General features: G+C 42.8%; 1 protein-coding gene and 1 pseudogene across 5 annotated transcripts in view; one reads left to right on the forward strand and one right to left on the reverse strand.

Annotated features, from left to right (window-relative positions):
* Window positions 1–2,686, reverse strand: part of FMNL3 (formin like 3) — a 51,244-nt gene extending 48,558 nt beyond the window's left edge. For all 5 annotated transcript variants that reach the window (XM_012761540.2, XM_012761530.2, XM_012761510.2 and 2 more), the window contains exon 1: window positions 2,310–2,686. In XM_012761540.2, the coding sequence (XP_012616994.1) occupies window positions 2,310–2,435 (126 nt within the window). In that variant the 5' untranslated portion in view covers window positions 2,436–2,686. The remainder of the gene's footprint in view (window positions 1–2,309) is intronic.
* Window positions 2,564–20,177, forward strand: LOC105871388 (ribosomal protein uL30-like pseudogene; annotated as a pseudogene).
* Window positions 20,178–22,124: the final 1,947 nt, after the last annotated feature.

Consider the following 22,124-nt stretch of genomic DNA (forward strand, 5'->3'; position numbering starts at 1 on the left):
ATACCACCTGAAAATAAGTTAATCTGCATTAAGTACCTACTGGGTGCCAAGCACCTTACATACTTGAGATCACCTAATTCCCACAATCTCACCAGGACAGGGATTATTAGCTCCATTTTACAGGTGAGGAAATCTAGGCTCAGAGAAGACACTTGCTAAGGACAAAGATTTTGCTTTTTCTACTACTATGCTTCTCCTGATGGTTCAGAAAATACACCTGAGCCTGTACATAGATCCAATATCTAACTCACAGTCCATACCATTCCCAAAGGCTAGCAGAAAGGAGCAGTAGAAAAACGAACCTTTAAGAGCCCCCAGAGAAGAAATTAAATCTCTAAGAAAGCATGATTTCCCAGTGTTTGGAAAATTGAGGTAAAATCCCCTCCTCTCCTTAAACAGCTAACTAGCCCTGGCCTGCCCTGTTCCAACGCTCCATCAGCAGCAGTCAGGCACACAGAAAGAAGACCAAAACAAAAGCCACGAGGAAACAAATCAAAACTTTATACAGAAAGGAAGGTTTGCAAGTGGGTGGGCCAGTCCCCTGTTTGACCTGGGCTCTCTGGGTGCTCTGGTTAGTAACCAGCACACCCCATGCATTTTGTGAATATTAATCCAACAGTTTGCTAACCAAACAAACTGATCAACCAAGCTCCAGTGAGGACATGATGGACTCTAGTTCTGGGCTCTCAGAACAAGTGACCTGGCAGCCCCTACCTAAGGCAGCCTCCCACCCAATCCACCTCAGATGATCCCTTTATCTCCAATTTCTATAGCTAACTCATGCCAGCTTGCTGGGGGTTTTCACACCCCCACTGGAGTGCAGATTCCCTCCCACTCTTTTCCCCAACAGTTGAGCTCTTGTTCTCAAGGGCACTAAGTCCCAGTCTCTCCTCCTCAGCCTCTGAGACGGTCACAGCACATTAGTAATCACTGACTCACCCCATCCCCCTGAGGAAGCTGGGGGAAATGCAGAGGGCCACAGGATGTGTGGCCCAGATCCCTTTGGCCCTTTGCAGAGCTAGCAGGCAGAGGACTGCCAGTGACATTGCTTCCCCTAGGAACACCGTGGACCCTCTCTGAGCCAGCTCTGGTGCCAGTGGGCTGATGTCAGGCTTTCTACCATCGCAGAGGCCAGGATCTCTAGACAGCTCCACTGTTGCCAACAGATCTAATCTTCCTATTCCAAGGCAGATGAAATCCAATAAGGCTGCTAAGTCCACAACTTATCCCTCCTCACAGTCAAAGGCAAAGTTGGCCATACTAACAATAACACCAGAATTATTACTGCCTCTTAGACAGTTCTTTGGGCAACTGAGAACTATTTCCCCAAGTTTTTCAAAGATTTACCTTTGTCAGCAAATGTTTTCTTTCTCCAAAACTTCATATTCCTCCAACATATTCTATGGCTCCATCTCAGTGATACCAGGTCAGAACCTCTCTATTCACGGAGCCAGTGACATCAATGTCTAATTCTCACACCAAAGAAATATCCCAAAGTCAGTTCTAAAAACCCACCTACACAGACCATTTTGGAACCTACAGAAAAACTAAAAAGAAGCACAGGCAAAAGAACACAAACCAGGCACTAGGGCTTAACATGAAAAATTAGGGGAAGGATGGTTGTACTCATTCACTTGGAAAACCCCCCGAGTGAAATGGCTTATCCACATGTTCAGCCCTTCAGACAAATCCACTAACTTAGCAGGATGCCTGCAGGCCTTCCTGAAAATAAGTAGAATGGCATCACTCCTTATTCCACCCCTTTCAAGAGCTGCCAGCCCTCTTCCCACTCCCCTTCTCCCCCCAAACATCTGGTCTGGGCTAGGAGTGGGACCCACACCCAGGGAAGCCTCCATGTTAACATGAGAGGCAGTCTCCATACTTAGAGCTCAGAGAAGCCTGACTTAGGCTGAGGAGTGAGCCAGCCCCTAGCTTCTGAACTCCCCCCACCAGCGAGAGGATCAGGAATGAGAATTCTAGGGACTGGGAAACTGACGAAGAAGTGAGGAGAAGTGAGAAGGGCGGCAAAAGGGAGAAAGAGGAGGGAGAAGCCTGGATCCTGGGGCGGTTCCGGGCTGGGGACCCCTCCTCTTAAGTGTCCAGAAATTGGGTCGTCCCGAGGTCCCCAGTAAGGTAGTCTGGGCCGGCCAGCGGCTGCCCAGAGGTTCCCGGGAAGACACTGGAAGGCAGGATCTGTCGGGGCCCTGACTGAAGGGGTGGGCGGGACGGGGGCCCAGCTCAAAGTCCCACCCGGGGCGTCGGGACCTAGGGAGCGGTAGGAGGGGGAAGGGGCTGGGCTCGGCTCTCACCAGCACCAGGGCGAACCTCTCCTCCAGCTCACAGGGCTCAGGCATCGGCATTTTGCCGGGCGGCAGCAGCAGCGGAACAGAGGGAGGCTCTCCCGGGCCCCCCTCGGCGCTCTCCAAGTTGCCCATCGCAGCGGGGGGCCCCCTGGGGGGGGCCTCAGCCCCCTACCTCCACTCCCGGGGGCCTTGGGCTCGGCTGCTCAGACCAGACTCCTCCCTCAGCGCCGGCTCCCAAGTCCGGACTCCTCGGCCCGGGGATGGGTGCCGGGGCGTGCGCCGAGGGCGCAGGCAGTGCAGCGAATAGCAGCACCGAAGCGAGGGAGACTGCGGCGCCCGGCTCTAGCTCACACCAGCGGCTCTCGGCGCTCCGCTCGGGCGCTGCCCCTCCCCGCCCCCCGCGCTCTTTCCCTTTCCCCCCACCTCGCTTCCTCCCACCCACTCCCGGCTGGGACTCGGGCTTCCCCCGCGAGCGCCGACTGCAGCCCGCGTACCGCGCGTCCCATTCATGCAGGCTCCGCCTCCCGCCTCCCGCCTCCCGCCCACAAGCCTCCAGGCGGCGCGCCCCGCCCCGCCCGCGCCCGATTGACGACCGCGTCTACCAATCACTGCGCCTCCCGCCCTCGGCGGCCTCGTGCCTAGGGCCGAGCGCACCCTGGCGGCGCCGGCTGACACTGAATCGCCGGGGTTGCTTCGGGGCGTGAGGCGCTGGCTGGGACACCCGTGGGTGGACCCTGCCCTTTTTGACAAAGGAGTTCATAACGTGTAAAAATAAAAATAAGTAAAATATAGGGCCCAGTGTACAAAGCAAACTACAAGAGAGGTAGAAGAGGGAGACAGGCCACATCTGTTAAGAGCCATCAAGAAGGAGATCATATACTTAACTCTTAGTTGAGAGGACCTTAACTGACAGAGACAGCTGAAAAAGCACTTGGGAGGAGAGAACCTTCACAATGTTCAGAGGTTCAGCTGGCTGAGTGTGAAAATGGAGGGGCAGGAGGATGCTGTTGTGGGCTCTGCACGCTGGTGGGTCATCACTGATGATGTGGTGGACATCTGGTGTTTCTGCCAGTATAGCCTCCTTCCTTCTTTCTTTTAGGGAACCACTTATGCCCTGTTCTCAGTCCAAGTGGAGCTGAACTTCAGCCCTGTTCCAGCAGGCCCCAGCAGTCACAACATTTTCCTTCTCTTACCCTCAGACACTGTTTGAGGGCTTGTCATTTGACCCAAGCCCAGGCTATAAGACTCATATGAAAGGCTTTCACTGGAACAATCAGGAAAGAAGCACTCTCTTTCCATTTGAGCTGCTGAATTGTTAGAATGTAAGCCTGCAGCTGCTGGTAGCCATCTTATCCATTACCTATCACACATTAACCCTACTTGAGAATGAAGCCAATGCAGAAGTAAGGAAAGCCAAGAGAGAGAGACAAAATTCTAATGACATGCTGAGGACCTGGATCTAACCATGCCTGAAGTTATCACCTAGACTTTTCATTCATTTATTAAACAAATATTTATTAGAAAGCTCATTATATGTCAGATAATGTGCTAGGCACTGAAGATACATCTGTGAACAAACAAGACATCCATTTGCCTTCTTGGAATTTACATGCTGTGTAGTGGGAGAGGTAGACAATAAACTAAATAAGTAAAATGCATAGGTGTTAGTGGTCAGTGTTAATAAAACTAAAAGGGGATAGAAGTGGAAGAGGGATTAAAATTTTCAATAGGATGATTATTAAGGAAGGCCTCACTAGTAAGACAGCATTTGAGTAAAGATCTGAAGGAAGTAAGGAAGCCAGCCATGTGGATATCTGGGGAAGAATTAACCAGACAAAGGGAATGATAAATGCATACTATGCCTAATGTGTAAGGAGAGCAAACAGGTCAGTGTGGCTGGAATGCAATGAACAAGGAAAAGAGTAGTAAAAGACGAAGTCAGAAAGGTGCCAGAGCCATATTGTATAGGGCACTGTAGGCTATTGTAAAGACTTTAGTTTTTCTCTTAGTAGAATAGGTAGCCATTAGAGAATTTTGAGCAGAGGGAGTATTATGATCTAACTCATGTTTTATAACAGGATCACTTTGGCTCTTGCACTGAAAACACACTGAATAGATGTATGGGCAGGGAGACCAGCTAACAGGCTATTACAATTTTTCAGGTGAGAGATGATGGTGGCTTGGACCAGGGTGGTAGCTGTACAGGTGGAGAGAAATGGTCAGATTCATTATGGATTTGAAAGTGGAGCCAATAGAATTTCTTGACAATTTGAATGTGAAGGATAAATGAAATATAACTCCAAAGTATTTGACCTGAGCAAGTGGGAGGGTGGAGTTTTCATTAATGGAAATGAGAGATGGTTATGGGAGGAGTTTTGGTAAGGGAGGAATTGGAAAGAGAAGATCAGGAACAGGTTTTGATCACAAGTGAGTTTGATTTGCCTATTAGGCATCCAAGCAGATGTGCCCACTAGGCAATTGGATATGAGTCTGGAGATCCAGGCTGGTGATATAAATTTGGAAATCATCAGCATATAGATGCTACTAAAGCTAGTAAATTATTTTTCTAAGTCAGTCTGCCTTGGGTTTCTGTTGTTTACAACCAAAAATCAGAATCCATGTCTTTCCAGACCATTGAAACCCTCTCTTGTGAAGCTCAGCCTCTTCTAATCAGTTGGACAAATTAATCAATTCACATCTTATCTCCTTTTCTCCCCACCTCCACCCCTGACCCCAAATACATACTCTCCTAACTTCTATAGCAGACTTTTTTGGGCAGAAGGGTTATAACAAGACTGTAGACTAAACAAAAGTGGAGAATTCAAGAGGAGAAATAATTCATCAACCGTTCATCAAAGATGCTCAAAGCACATCTAGCAGAAAGAGGAAACTTGATAGGATAGTAAACAGCACCATATTCACTTTTGTGGGTCTCTTGGTCCCCAATCATTTATTTTTGTTTTTGCTTGCCTCAAACAAATCTACCCACCAGAGTTACATATCCCAGAGTTTTCTGGGGTCTGGAAGATTACTTCGTTCATTGTTAACTCTGTGCTTACTCACCTTCAATGCTTTCTTACATTCTACAGCATAAAACTAAAACTTCTTAATCTGGTATTCAAGGGTCTATATCAGGGGTCCTCAAACTTTTTAAACAGGGGGCCAGTTCACTGTCCTTCAGACTGTTGGAGGGCCGGACTATAGTTTTACAAAAACTGTGAACAAATTCCTATGCACACTGCACATATCTTACTTTGAAGTAAAAAAACAAATGTGCAAAAACACCCGCATGTGGCCCGCGGGCCGTAGTTTGAGGACACCTGGTCTATACCATCTCCAAATCCTAACACCTTCAATCTACCTTTCCTGCCTCACCCAAATCAACTCTTTGCTTCAGCTGGGAAGGTCCATCTCCAAACATTAGTTGCTCATTCTTTTTTTTTTTGGAGACAGAGTCTCGCTTTGTTGCCCAGGCTAGAGTGAGTGCCGTTGGCATCAGCCTAGCTCACAGCAACCTCAAACTCCTGGGCTCAAGTGATCCTCCTGCCTCAACCTCCCGAGTAGCTGGGACTACAGGCATGTGCCACCATGCCCGGCTCATTTTTTCTATGTATATTAGTTCGCTAATTAATTTCTTTCTATTTATTATAGTAAATAGAGTTCAGGAGTTCAAAACCAGCCTGAGCAAGAGACGCTCTTGCTCAGGCTGGTTTCGAACTCCTGACCTCGAGCAATCCACCCGCCTCAGCGTCCCAGAGTGCTAGGATTACAGGTGTGAGCCACCACGCCCGGCCTAGTTGTTCATTCTTATGTCTGTAGCTTTGCTCCTTGTGGTAGACAGAATAATAGCTCCCCAAAGTGTCCAATCCCCAGAACCTGTGAATATGTTATCTTACATGGCAAAAGGGAATTTGTTGATGTGATTAAGGATCTTGAGATGGGACGATTATTCTGGAATATCCAGGTGAGCTCAGTGTAATCACCAGAGTCTTTATAAGAGGGAAGCAGAAAGGCCAGGTGGAGGGAGGTAGGTGTGATGGCAGAAGCAGAAGTTAAGGTGATGTGGAGCCATGAACCAAGGAATGCAGCAGCCTCTAGAAACTGAAAAAGTCAAGGAAACATTCTCCCCTAGAGCCTCTAGAAGGAACATAGCTCTGCTGACACTTTAATTTTAGCCCTATAAGACCTATTTTCAAACTTCTGACCTCTAGAACTATAAAATAATAAATGTGTGTTGCTTTAAGCCACTGTCTGGTAATTTGTTAGAGCAGTCATAGGAAACTAATTTAGTCCTCCTGGGTCCTTGATCCGGATTTCTGCTTTCTTCTACTCAGACTATCCAAATCCCACCCAGGCTCACTGCAATCTTTACTTTTTAACAAAATGCAACAAACACTTATTGAGTGCTTATCACATGCAAAACATCTGGCTAGAGACTAGTATATAGAGAAAGAATGTAAAATACAAACATGAACAAGAGACACCCCCCACCCCTGACTTCAAAAGAGCTCAAAGTCTAGAGCAGGGGAGGCAAAGTAGAGAGGAGGAAAGGCAGGGACCAAATGTGAGGGCCCCAGATAAGATCACTGGTGTTATTAATATATTTGTGGGTACTGGCTTTTAAATTCTGTCCTGGAGTTCTTCCAAGTTCAAATGATCATGACTCTTATTTTCTCTGCTTTTTATTTGGAACTTAATTCAACAACATTTACTGAGGCCTACTACACACAAGACACTGTGCTAGTGCTAGATACCATGGAAGATATGTAGATATGTAAATCTTGGATCCTTTATGGCCTTGTGCTATTTAATTTTTTGTCTATGTCTTGTCTGGACTGTGGGGCTTATTTATTTGTAATATGTGTCCAATACATCTTTTGTTTCAAGTACTAAGAAAGATCCAGTGATGAATAGATGACTTTCTTCCAGGTGCTCACAATCTAGTAGGAATCCAGCAGGTGCTCAAACTAATGTTTACTAAACAATGGGATAAGTGTTGTAATAGAGGGGTGTACAAAGTGCTACTGAGAAGACTGAGGACAGATCTCTAAAGGAAGGCTTTGGGGAGTAGATGACACTTGAGCCAGGGCTTAAGGATGAATAGATGTGCCAGATGGAAAAGTGAGAACAGAGTGATGAGTGATGAACAGGAAGGAGAAAGGCATTCTGGGAGATGGGAACGATACAGGCGAAAATGAAGAACAGTGAAAGAGTGTGGAATGTTTGAGCAGTGGTAAGAAATTCAGTGAGGCTGAAGTGTAGGGTGTGTCCTGGGAGGAGAGGAGATAAAGCCAGAAAGGCAGGTCTAATCAAGTTTAGGAGCTTTGTGCTCAGCTAAGGAGTTTGCCCTTTATTCTGCAGATGGTTCTGTGTCCTAGACAGTTTTTAAGTAAGCTCTTTGGAAAGATTCCTTTAGTAGCATTTGAGAATACAGAGAGGTCCACAGAAATGATATGGAGAAGATAAGAACCTGAATTGAATCAGGGCAGGGAGATGAAAAGAAGTAAAGTTGGGGAAGGAAATATACCAAGATAGAATCAACCAGACTTAGTTGCCTATCAGATAATAATAGTGACTAATATTTTTACAGTGTTTTATATTTTTTCATATCCATTATCTGATTTGATCTTTATAATACCATAGGAGGGAGATATTATCATTATTCTCATTTTATGGATGAGGAAACAGACTAAAAGTAGTTAAGTAATATAACCAAGGCCACCGAACCAGTAAGTGATATCCAGTAAGTGGCACTGAACCCAGGCTTTGTTTCAGAATCTCAGGCCATTATGATTCTCTTAGTAGACGTGAGAAAGTAAAGAAGACTGAAGAGTTGAGGCCCCCTTAAGGATGTCCTACCCTTAGTCTCAAAGGAAACCCAGAATCTCTCTTAGGTCAACTGCTTCCACCTCCTTACTGACAGCACTTTCAAACTCCTGCCTCCACCCCACCCTCCCCATCAAAGAAGCTCCTACATTATCCCTAGCTCCCTCCCTTTATACCTCCTCTCTCCATCTCTTTCCTAGAAGGATGTGGGGGAAACGTGAACACAGATATTTAAGAGTTTTGATGAATAATTTGCCCGATTGCAGATAGAATTCTCTTCCTCTTTGCTGTTTAATTCCTACTCAACCATTAAAGTCAGGCTTCGAGGTCACCTCTTTCATGACTTCTCTACCAAGTCTGACTGAGAACATCTCTGTGAACACATAGCATCCTAACATATCTCTCTATCATCATACCATGAAATCATCAGATTATATAAGCTCCTTCAGTGCAGGTAGATATTCCTGGTGTTTAGCTATAGTGCAACCCATGGTATGTCTGTTACATGCTTGTTGAACAAATAAACGACTTCCCATATTCTTCCCATGTAATGGGAGACCTTTTATTTTTTCATTCCTCCCAGACACATCCTGACTGCATGTATTACTCAGGATTCAGTGCAGGAAACAAAAATCCTTCCAAGTATTTTAAGAATACAAAGAAATAAGTGCTCATAATATCCTCTGGAAAGTCGAGGAGCCAGCTCTGGGCTAAAACTCTAGGAATCACTGCCAGGACATGGTAAAAGTGCTCCACCAGGGAAGCTGCTACCTCTGCCATAGTCAGGAAGGGCGAGGCACCTGGAGGTTTCCACTGATGACTGGGTTTAAGAATAAGTGGCTTGGCTGGCATAGGGGCTCACTCCTGTAATCCTAGCACTTTGGGAGGCTGAGATGGGAGGATTGCTTAAGGCCAGGAGTTGAGACCAGCCTGGCAATAGAGAAACCCCACCTCCACAGAAAAACAGAAAACTATCCAGGTGTGGTGGTGTGCGCCTGTAGTCCCAGCTACTCGGGAGGCTGAGGCAGGAGGATCTCTTGAGCCCAGGAGTTTAAGGTTGCAGTAAGCTATGATGATGCCACTGCACTCTAACCTGGGTGATGGAGCAAGAACCTGTCTCAAAAAAAAAATAAAAAAGAATAAGTGGCTCAGCTGGGCATGGTGGCTCATGAATCCCAGCACTTTGGGAGGATGAGACAGGAGGATCACCTGAGGCCAGGAGTTCAAAATCAGCCTAGGCAACATAGCAAGACCCCATTTCTAAAAGAAAAAAAAATAGAAAAATCACCCAGGCATGGTGGCACACACCTGTAGTCCCAGCTATTCAGGATACTGAGGCAGGAAGATCACGTGAGCCCAGGAATTTGAGGTTGCAGTGAGCTATGATTGTACCACTACACTTTAGCCTGGGCAACAGAGTGAGACCCTGTCTCAAAAAAAAAAAAAAAAAGAATAAGCAGCTACAATCCAGGAATCTGGCAGCTATATAGGACATTGCCACTGCTACTCTGATGCAACCACCTGTCAATATTTGCAAAGCTATAGACATCACAGGATCACTGCTATAGAAATATGACACATCTCCACAACCTTGCTTGCCAGGAGAATCAGTCAAAACAGCAGGATGCTGGCTTTTGTCTTACTTCTGCATTCTAAATCTCACCCAAGTACATATGACTGGCTGCTGCAAGGTATTCTGAGAAATATACTCTTTAGCTTTTCAGCCTTTTGAGTTTAGGAAAGTATACTAGAAGGAGATAGGACTGCATGCTGAATGCTAATAAACCATTTCTACCACACTGCTTGTCTGAAAATCCAACCACCATCTTATCATCTGCAACTGGATCTCTTCCTCTGTACCTATACCCCTCACCCAGTGCCTGGTTTAGTCTTTGGTTCTGGTCTTTAGTCTGCTCCTTCAGGCTACTGTGTGACCTTTTCTGTCACACAGAAAAGGTTTAGGCAAAATATCTTAGCTATGATTCCAAAAGTACAATCCATAAAAGAACAAGTGATATATTAGACTTCATCAGAATTAAAAACTAATGCTCTTTTAATGAGTGCAGTGTGCACCATCTGGGGGATGGACATGCTTGAAGCTCTGACTCCAGGGGAGAAGGCAACATGCATAACCTAAATATTTGTACCCCCATACTATGCTGAAATAAAAGAAAAGAAAGAAAGAAAGGCAAAAATGAATGCTCTTTGAAAAGCACTATTAGGAGAACCTAAAACAAGCCACAAGCTGGAGATGTATATCCAGAATATATAAAGAACTTTTAAAACTCAATAATAAGAAAACAAACAGTTCAATTAAAAAATGGGCAAAAAATTTGAACAGATCATTCACCAAGGAAGATATACAGGTGGCAAATAAGCATGTGAAAAGATATCTAACATTATTAGTCATTAGGGAAATGCAAATTAAAACCACAATGAGATAACACTACACATCTAAAATGTAAAAGTCTTATTATACTAAGTGTTAGTGAAGATGTGGAGAAACTGAACCTCTCATATGCTTGTTGGGAGGATAAAATGATACAACCACTTTGGAAAACAGTTTGGCAGTTCCTTAAAAAGTTAAACATACACCTAACTATATGATCCAACCATTCTATTCCTAGATATTTACCCAAAAGAAAACATAGAGGTACACCAAGACTTGTACACAAACATTCTTAGCAATTTTATTTGTAATAGTAAAAAATTGGAAACAATATCCAAATCCCTCAACAGGTGAATGGATAAACAAATTATGGCAATCCATACAATAGAATACTTCTCAGGAATAAAAAAGATGAATGATGATACTACCATATGGATGAATCTGAAAATAATTATCCTGAGTAAAAGAGTCCAAAGCAAAAAGAGTATATACTGCATGGCTCCTTTTACATAAAATTCTAGGAACTTCAAACTGATCTATAGTGATCAAAAGCAGGTCAGTGATTGCCTAAGGAGAGAGGAGGGGGAAGGCTGGAGGGATTACAAAGAGGGATGAGGAAATCTGGGGGGATAATGGATACGTTCATTGTCTTGATGGTCTCATGTCAAAACTCATGAAACTGTATACTTTAAATATATACATACAGTTTATTATACGTCCATTGTACCTGAATAAAGCTATAAATAATTAAAGTAAGGCAGAGACATTTGGACTGGAGAAAAAACTACATTCCTTGTTTATATTCACTTATGTGATTATTTGTTTGATGTCTGTCTTCCCCACCAGAGTGAAACTCCACAAAGGCTGGGGCCATTCCTGTTTGCACCAATGTATCTCTATTGTTTAACATAGCATCAGTTGCATACCAGGAACTCGACAATTATTTGTTGAAGAAGAGAGTTGAGAACAACACCAAGTTTCAACCCTGGGTAAAAGGAAGAATATGCTCCTACTGATAGATATTCAGCAATCAGGAGGGAAAGGGAGAGATGGAACAGTCAGAGAGGCTGAAAGAGCCAGACAGTACTGTGCTGACGAAGCCAAGGAAAGACATCATTTTAAGGAGGAGAAGGATTAGAAAAAGGCCACTGGATTTTTTAATTTAGCAGTTAGAAGTCACTGGTGACCTGAAAAAAGAGTGATTTCGGACAGAAGCCAGGTTGTTTTTCCCTCCCCTAGACCCACCCCTAGACTTCCCCATATACGGTATCCATTCACTTGGCTTCATCATTACAAATTGCTACTCCAGTTCAAGCTCTCCTTATCTACTCCTGCTCCCTTACAATCCATTTGCCACAGATTTTTAAAAAAATCTCTTTATAGAGACTGGGTCTTGCTATGTTTCCAGGTTGGTCTTGAAATCCTAGCCTCAATTGATCATCCCACCTCAGCCTCCCAAAGTGTTGGGATAATAGGCATGAGCCACTGTGCCCAGCCTTAAAATGATTGTTTTACAACACTAACTGGTTCACATGCCTAGTTCTTCCATGCAAGTTCCTTGTCATTTAGTTCTCTTCTTTACTCCAATGGCTAGCACCTTCAATATGCTCAAGCTATGAAACTCTCAAGCTTTGTCAATTTATAAGGTGGAATCAGAAAAGAAAACTGCACAAGGATATGAGTTATGTATTTCTGCCTGACAGATTACTCCAAAGCTTAGAGGCTTAAAACAAACAAACAAAAATGTATTCTCTTACACAGTTTCTGAGAGTCAGAAATCTGGGAGAAGCTTAGCTGGTTGCTTCTGGCTAAGGATCTCTCTCATGAGGTTGCAATAAAGCAAGCTATTGACTGTGGCTCCAGTCATCTGAAATCTTGACTGCTTTTAAGATCCCTCGCTCTCATTGTTGTTGGCAAGATGCCTCAGTTCCTTGCTAGTTGCTAGCCAAAGGCCTCCATTCCTTAACACATGGGCCTATGGTGCGATCATAGCTCACTGCAACCTCAAACCCCTGGGCTCAAGTTATCCTTGTGCCTCAGGCTCTCAAGTAGCTGGGATTACATGTTCACACCACCAGGTCCAGATAGCTAGTTTTTAATTTATTTATTTATTTATTTATTTATTTTTGTAGAGACAGCATCTTGTTATGTTGTCCAGGCTGGTCTTGAACTCCTGGCTTCAAGTGATCCTCCCACCTTAGTCTCCTGAGTAGCTGGGATTACAGGTGTAAGCCACCACTCCCAGCCATATCCTGAATCTTAACCAGAACTAAATATTCACACACATTTATAGGTGACGGTGTGGATTTTAACGTATTTCATTTCCATTAGCTGCTTATTCTCATACTTACTGAGCAGAACAAGGTCAGCGGTTTTGAGATGAGAAGGAAGGTTATAAAAGTAGACAAGGAGGCCGGGCGCTGTGGCTCACGCCTGTAATCCTAGCTCTTGGGAGGCCGAGGCGGGCGGATGGCTCAAGGTCAGGAGTTCGAAACCAGCCTGAGCAAGAGCGAGACCCCGTCTCTACTATAAATAGAAAGAAATTAATTGGCCAACTGATATATATATAAAAAATTAGCCGGGCATGGTGGCGCATGCCTGTAGTCCCAGCTACCCGGGAGGCTGAGGCAGAAGGATCACTTGAGCCCAGGAGTTTGAGGTTGCTATGAGCTAGGCTGACGCCACAGCACTCACTCTAGCCTGGGCAACAAAGCGAGACTCTGTCTCAAAAAAAAAAAAAAAAAAAAAAAAGTAGACAAGGAAATGTATGAGATACAGAAGTGACCTCAGGAAAGCCATGTTTATCATTCTGTTTTGGGAAACTACACTGTCTCCCTAAGGTTAAGTTTAGACTAGGACCCCCAAGTCATTCTCAAATTGCCCCCACTTTGTTCTCCTCTCCATCCTTGCCTAGGCTGAGGAATTCAACCTGATTTTTATCTCCTCTTTAGCTCTGCCACACCTTCCTCCCCAACTCCTGGAAAGCAGATCTGTTGCTGTCTTCCCACCTTTCTCTTCTCTTCCCTCCAACTCACCCCCTATCCCTCAAAGTCAAGTATTACTGCCATTTTTTTTTTAAATATAAGCAGAGAGTTTATTTGGGCTGAGTTTGAAGACTGCAACCCAGGAGTATAGATTCAAGTTTCCCTGAATATATGCTCCCAACTGCCATTTTCTTTTGGAGGTTTTGTTTGTTTTTTAAAAACCATAAAACCTTACAAAATTATATTAATACATGCTGCTCATACCATGAGAGGCAGTATAGTCTAACAATTAAGAGCATAGGCTCTAGCAGGAGACATCCAGAGTTCAAATTCGAGCTCTATGTCCTTGGGCAAACTATTTGAGCCTTGGTTTTCTCATTTGTAGTGTAATTATTGTTCCTGCCTCCCAAGGGATTGCAGGGATTAAATGAGTTAATACATATGAAGCATCTTGAACACTATCTACACCTAATAAGCAGTATACAATGTTAAGAAACCCTTGACAAATGAAGCTGGGGAAAGCCATGAAGAGAGGGTTCTCACACTGTGTGCCTAATAACAAAAAGGACTCTATAAAAATTACAACCTTGCACAAAGGCCATTGCAACCTTACACACACACAAAAATACTTCTTGCCTGTCCAACCTGGGACTGGCATCATGATTATTGATCTTTGTAGCCAAGAATATTATTTCAAAACAATTATGCAATTCACCTTATTTTTTCCTTTAAAAACCTTTGCCTTTCTTTACCTCCCTGAATATGCACATAGATTACTATGGTATATGTATTTCCATTGCAATGCTCTATTCCCAAATACATATATTTTTCTTAGAGAGGGTCTCTCTGTTTGTTATTTAGGTTGATACATGCATTTAAATTTCTTCCATGTCTTTTCATGGCTCATTTCTTTTTAGCACTGAATAATATTCCATTGTCTGAATGTACCCTTGTTTATCTATTCACCTACCCAAGGACATCTTGGTTGCTTCCAAGTTTTAGCAATTATAAATAAAACTGCTGGCCAGGCACGGTGGCTCACACCGGTAATCCCAGCACTTTGGGAGGCTGGAGTAGGAGGATCACTTGAGTCCAGGAGTTCAAGATTTCAGTGAGCTATGATCATGCCACTGTACTCCAGGCTGGGCAACAGAGCAAATCCTGTCTCTAAACATAAATAAATAAATAAAGCTGCTCTAAACATCCAAGTGCAGGTGTTTGTGTTGAGGTAAATTTTCATCTCCTTTGGATAAAACCCAAGGAGCACAACTGCTGGATTATATGGTAAGAGTACATTTAGTTTCCTAAGAAATTGGCACACTGTCTTCCAAAGTGGCTGTACCATTTTGCATTCTCACCAGCAATGAATGAGAGTTTCCATCGCTCTACATCCTCACTAGCATTTGTTGTTGTCAATGTTCTGAATTTTGTCCATTCTAATAGGTGTATAGCGGTATCTCATTGCATATCTCTGATGACATATGATGGGGAGCATCTTTTTATATGCTTATTTGTACATCTTTTTTGTTAATTCTTTTTTTATTATTATTTCAGCATATTATGGGGGTACAAATGTTTAGGTTACGTGCGTTGCCCTTACTCCCCCCCACCCCCAGAGCCAGAGCTTCAAGCGTGTCCATCCCCCAGATGGTGAGCATTGCACTCATTATGCATGTATATACCCATCCCCTCCTCCCCACTCCCATCTGCTCAACTCTCGATAAATGTTATTACTCTATGTCCACTTAGGTGTTGATCAGTTAATACCAATTTGCTGGTGAGTACATGTGGTGCTTATTTTTCCATTCTTGGGATACTTCACTTAGTAGAATGGGTTCCAGCTCTATCCAGGAAAATACAAGAGGTGCTATATCACCATTGTTTCTTATAGCTGAATAGTACTCCATGGTATACATATACCACATTTTATTAATCCACTCATATATTGATGGGTACTTGGGTTGTTTCCACATCTTTATTTGTACATCTTGTTTGGTGAGGTTTGGTTAAGGTCTTTGGCCTGTTTTTTTTTTCTTACATGTTCAAGCATGGCCTATTTTTTTAATAGGGTTGTTTGTTTTCTTATTGTTGGGTTTTAAGATTCTTTGTTTACTTTGCATAACAGTCCTTTATCAGATATGTCTTTTGCAAATATTCTCTCCCAGTCTATGGCTTGTGCTTTCATTTTTTTTTACAGTGTCTTCTTCTCCAGAGCAGAATTTTTTAATTTTAATGAAGTCAACCTTATCAATTCTTTCTTTCATGGATTGTGTCTTTACTGTTGTATCTAAAAAGTGATCACCAAACCCAAGGCTATCTACATTTTCTCCTATGTTATCTTCTAGGAATTTTATAGTTTTGTCTGTTTATACCCTTTGCCCATTTTTATGTTGGTTTTGTTCATTTTCTTATTAATTTGAAAGAACACTCTTGTAGAAAGATATTGCAGAAAGAACACTCTTCCAATATTTGTACCATCCCAAACTTGATGGCATAAGACAACAACCATTTTAGTTGGCCCAAGGATTCTAGGAAACAGGAATTTGGACTGGGCACAGCAGGATATCAATTGGGAAGACTTGAATAGCTAGAATCATTTGAAATCTCCTTCATTTACATGTGCAGCATTTGGGTTAGAATGACTCAAAAGCTGGGCTCAGTTGGGACTGTTGACTGGAGTACTTATACATGGCCTCTTCAAATGGCTTAGGTTCACAAGCTAACAGCTGGGTTCTAAGAGGGAAGTATCCCAAGAGCAAGTGTATAACAAGAGAGTTAGGCAGAAATTATTTGGCTTTTTTTTTTTTTTTGAGTCAGAGTCTCACTCTCTTGCCTGGGCTAGAGTGCCATGGCGTCAGCCTAGCTTACAGCAACCTCAAACTCCTGGGCTCAAGCAATCCTCCTGCCTCAGCCTTCTCCCGAGTAGCTGGGACTACAGGCATGCGCCACCATGTCCAGCTAATTTTTTCTATATATATTAGTTGGCCAATTTTTCTTTCTATTTTTAGTAGAGACGGGGTCTCGCTCTTGCTCAGGCTGGTTTCGACCTCCTGGCCTTGAGCAATCCGCCTGCCTCGGCCTCCCAGAGTGCTAGATTACAGGTGGGAGCCACCACGTCCTGCCTGGCTTTTAATGGTATAGCTTTAGAGGTCACATAGCATCACTTATTCTATAGTCTATTATTTGAAGAAGCACAAACTTGCCCATCCATATTCAAGGGGAGAGGACATGGACTTAACTTCTTTATGAAATCAGTGTCAAAACATTGAACATAATTTTTAAAAAACCACCTCAAACCTGGCTTCTAATTCTACAGCTGAGAGCATAAATAGGACTAGCAACAGTTAAGATGTAACATTTTGTATGCATATTCAAAAGGTGTTTATTATCTGTAGGGCATTATTTAGAAATATGCTCTACTATTTAATTTGTGATAAATGATTAGTAAACATGTTTATTAATATAAATAAAACATAGAGAATGACAAAAAACAAAAACACTACTCAAACAGTTTTAACTTCCAGAAATATGATTTTTTTTTTTTTTTTGAGACAGGGTCTCACTTTATTACTCAGGCTGGAGTGCAGTGGCCTGATCATAGCTTACTGCAGCCTTGAACTCCTGGGTTCAAGCGATCCTCCTGCCTCAGCTTCCCAAATAGCTGGGACTATAAGTATGCACCACCAAACCTAGCTAAGTTTTTTAGTTTTTGTAGAGACAGGGTCTTGCTGTGTTGGCCAGGCTGGTCTCAAAACTCCTGGCCTCAAGCAATCCTCCCACCTGGGCCTCCAAAAGTGTTGGGATTATAGACATAAGCCACTGCATGTGGCCCATACTCTACTTTAAAAAAACAGGCGGGGCATAGTGGTGGCTCACACCTGTAATCGTACCAGTCTGGGAGGCCAGGATAGGAGGATCACTTGAGGTCAGAAGTTTGAGACCAGCCTGAACAAAGAGTGAGACTCCATCTCCACAAAAAATAGAAAAAATTATCTGGGTATGGTGGCACATGCCTGCAGTCCCAGCTACTGGGGAGGCTAAGGCAGGAGGATCACTTGAGCCCAGGGGTTTGAAGTTGCAGAGGGCTATGATCATGCCATTGCACTCTACCCAGGGCGACAGAGCAAGACTCTGTCTCAAAAATAAATAAATAAATATCAATAAATAAATAAAACAAAACTCTAATATTTTCATAAGTGAGAACTTTCTCCTCTGGCAGCATTCCCTATCTCAGTTGATAGGAACTCCATCCTTCCAGGTGTTCAAGTGGTGGTTATAAATATATCTTCAAATTCTTTGATATTTCTCCTTTAAAATGTGTAGTCTAATTTCCTTCCCCTTGAAAGTGACAAAACTCAGTAACAGAAACAGGGCCATGCTTACCTTGTGTGAGACCTCAGGCAAAATTTTTTGTGGGACCCCATCTATATAAATGATTTAAAATGTATTACATTCTAGACCAGGCGCAGTGGCTTATGCCTGTAATCCTAGTATTCTGGGAAGCCGAGGTGGGAGGATCACTTGAGGTCAGGAGTTTGAGATCATTCGGAGCAAGATCAAGACCCTATCTCTACTAAAAATAGAAAATGCTATCCAGGTTTGATGGTGCGTACCTGTAGTCCCAGTTACTAAGGAGACTGAGGCAGGAGGATCACTTGAGCCCAGGAGTTTGAGGTTGCTGTGAGCTAGGTTGATGCCATGGCACTCTAGCCCAGGTGGCAGAGTGAGACTCTGTCTCAAAAAAATAAATAATAAAATAAAATGTATTACATTCTTAGATATGATGCATAAAGTATAAGCAACCATGTTGTAGCATGTATCAGTACTTCATTCCTTTTTATGGCTGAATCATAAATGGATTTGTGATTTGAAAAAATGGATAAATTGGATCTCACCAAAATTAGAAATATTTTTGCTGCAAAGAACCATGAAGAATGAGAAACATTAACCCATAGAATGGGAGAAAATATTTGTGAACCCTATATCTAATAAGTATCCAGAATTCATAAAGAACTCTTACAACTCAACACAAAAAAGGCAAATAACCCAAGTAAAAAGGGAGCAAAGAATTGAATAGACATTTATCTAAACAGGAGAACAATAGCCAATAAGATGCTCAATATCATTAGTCATTAGGAAAATGCAAAGCAAAACCACAGTGAGATATCATTTCACACCTACTAAGATGGCTATAACCAAAACCATGGATAATAATGACTGCTGGCAAGGATGCAGGGAAATTGGAGACCACAAAAACTGCTGGTGAGGGCATAAAATGATACAGTCACTCTGGAAAACAGTTTGGCAATTCCTCAAAAAGTTAAATCTAAAGTTACCATATGACCCAGCAATTCTACTCTTACGTATATACCCAAGAGAAATGAAAGCATGTGTCCACACAAAATCTTGCACTTGAAAGTTCATAGCAGCATTATTCATAACAGCCGAAAAGTAGAAACAACCCAAATGTTCATCAACAGGTGAATGGACAAATGAAATGTAGTATAGGCTTACAATGAAATATGATTCAGCCATAAAAAGGAATGAAGTACTGATACATGCTACAACATGGATGAACCTTAAAATATTATGCTAAGAAGTCAGACACCAAAGGCCACATATTGCATGATTCTTATATGAAGCATCTAGAATAGGCAAATCTATAGAGATAGAATTAGTAGTTCTCAGGATGGAGAGGAGAGGAAAATTAACTCTGCTAATGAGTACAGGTACTTTTTTGGGAAGGTAATGAAAATGTTCTGGAATTAGTAGTGGTGATGGAGTAGCTGCAGCACGAGAAAGATGGTGGAGCAAGAGCAAAGAAAAAAAGATCCCTTGGTTCCAGAAAAATCTCTTGAAAAAGAGGAAGGCTTATTGAGCCCTCAAAGCCACCTAGGCAAAGCAGGCACATTTGGCAAAGAAGGAGCAGAGGAAAGGAAAAGGGCTCAGGTTTAAGTGACTGGAATCATTCCTGTGTGATTTCTGGCAGCAGCAATGTAACAGGGTGTGTCTCAGAAGACTGGAAGTGAAACCTCATACCTTGGAATTGCCAGATAAACATTCCTCAGTGTTTGTTGTATGCATCTAAAGGATTAATGGGGTGAGTTTACAGGTGCAGAGCACCATCGCAAGACTTCACCTGAAGAAAATTGTCAGTGGTGTCTTTGCCAAAGTCACCCCCCAGAGCTGCATATAGTAGAACCTTAGGTCAGCTGGGGATTTCCAAACCTGAAGTCTGTCTGGGAACTCATGCAGACAAACTAAGGTCAAGAATAAGACCAAGCTGGGCACAGTGGCTCAGGGTCACACCTGTAATCCTAGCACTTTGGGAGGCTTACGTGGGAGGATTGCTCAAGTTCAGGAGTTTAAGACCAGCCTGAGTGCGAAAGAGCAAGACCCTGTCTCAAAAAAACAAAAGAATGAGACCATCCCTCTGACAGACAACACAGTGATTGAGGAGCACCTGGAGAGGTTTAGTGTCATTTGCTTGGGACACCTCATTCATGAAATTTCCTTCCTGGAGAATTATTTCCAGGAGATCTCATGATACTTGTGCCCTTTCCACCCCTTGGTAGCCTACCACACTACCAAGAATAAATGGGATTCCTCAAGGAGATGGGCTCACCTGACAATCGCAGTGAATCCATCAATCAGCTCATCCACCTGCTGAACTAAACCTAGAATATCCGAAGGCACAATGTATTGAAAGCATGTATTTTTGTGTTTTGGAATTGTAATCAAATATCTTCAGAGAAGATTATTTTCTGCTCTATCTTCCCCAAACTGCAAACAAAGGGTCAGGGAAAAGACAGTAGGTTATGTTCATAGTAGGCACTTCTCATCATAGTTCAATTCCAGTGTTTTCCACATTAGTGGCTGCTGCCTCTGAAACCAGCACATGCCATGGAGGAAGGAGTCCTGCTTTGACACATCTTCTATCCTGAGGTTTAATGTTGGTGAATGAATAACGCTAGCATGCATACAATGCTCCTTACAGCTCCTGCAGCAGTGGACAAAGCCCAGGGGCATATATGAACCTGGGGGTTCCTAGGGTCTTGTTTTAAAAAGACTTGAAATACAATTAGGAAGAAGAGCTCAAAAACAAGCTCTTGGTTGTCTCTTCCATGAGTCCACGTTCCAAGTTTTCAGTGATGACTCTGAGAGCTCTAAGTGTATCTGGCTGGGTCTAAGTATATCTGGTGGCTTTTGTTTCCTAGCTTGCAATTGGTTTAGTCCTTTTCTCTATCTCAGGATTCAAGAACGAAGGACACCTTTGCCAGGAAAACATGCAAATACTCAAAATTTTGCTTATAATTTTAGGGTGTTCATAGACCCTTCTCCTCAGGGACCTATGTGCCTTATGTGAGGAAGTCCTGCTCTTACCAGGATTGATCACTCAGGCTCTATCTTGCTAGTCTCTGCTTCCATTGTCCTGTGGAAGACGAGAGCTTACCAAGATAGCTTTTCCCTTCACAGTGGCACTTGTGTTGCCCCCTGCACTGTCTACAACTCTGGGAAATGCCCACTATTTTCCTCCCTGGGCTTCAGGATGGAATTTCCTGGTTTCTCTGATCATCATCTTCTCCCTAAAGCCAGATCGGGAAGGAATGAACCATTTTCTTGGTTTGGCATGGATGAAATTAGCACCATTTGGCTTTTTAGGCCCCAGGCAGGCAGCTTAACTTACCTTTTCCTAGCATTTTCTGGACTCCAGAAGTATTGCCCTTTATCCTGCTGGTAATGATGTAGCAGACCAGCAACAGGGCTTCTGGGGATATGTTAATCCTGAGAAAAATGGGTCTAAAACTGGTGGTGTTTTTCATCAGTGTCCACCCCTAAGTGGGTCTTCCCTCCACTCCCTTTACTTAGTTACTTGCCATCTGAGCAATTGGTGAGGTTGTGCTGGGCCTAGTTTAAACTTGAAAGCATGCTTGATGTTGTGTTCCCTGGTCCTTTCGAATCAGCTTTGCTGCAAACCTGGCTCATGGGACTCTCAAACATAGCTGTGAAATTGAGTTAGAGGTATAACAGCACTTTAAAATGTGCCAGGTTATGAGGTAATTAATTAGGTTGGTTGACTCCAGAGTTAACCTGCCAGGAATAGCTGTTGTAGATGTTACTCTTATACTGTAAAGCATTGTGAAATCAGATTACCTTAAAATGATGCATCACAAAGTCATGGGGAAAAAAAGCAGTTGTGTGGAGGCCCAGGGCTTATATCCCAGCTCTGTCTTATACTAAATATGGGAATAGTAGTTCCACTCTTGCCTGTAAAATGGACTACTGTGCTCTAGCCTGTCTCATGTGGTGGTTAAAAGGAGTAAGCAACATAAGTTTGTAATGTATAATTCTATACAAACAAAAGACGTTATCATAAAAAAGTAGTGGTGATTGTTGTGCAATCTTGGGAATATACTAATAATGACTGATATGTACATTTTAAAAGGGTGAATTTTATGGTATGCCGAATTATGTCTCAGTTTTAAAATGCATTATAAAATTTATGATCCTATGTGAAGTATAATAATAAAATGATTTATACAAACATCTTGGTTACATAAAAAAAAAATAATAAAATGATTTATCAAGAAGATTTAGAATTAGAAAAGAGGTATCTGTTTA

The sequence above is a fragment of the Microcebus murinus genome, chromosome 10 (genome assembly GCF_040939455.1).
Source record: "Microcebus murinus isolate Inina chromosome 10, M.murinus_Inina_mat1.0, whole genome shotgun sequence".
Classification (NCBI taxonomy): domain Eukaryota; kingdom Metazoa; phylum Chordata; class Mammalia; order Primates; family Cheirogaleidae; genus Microcebus; species Microcebus murinus.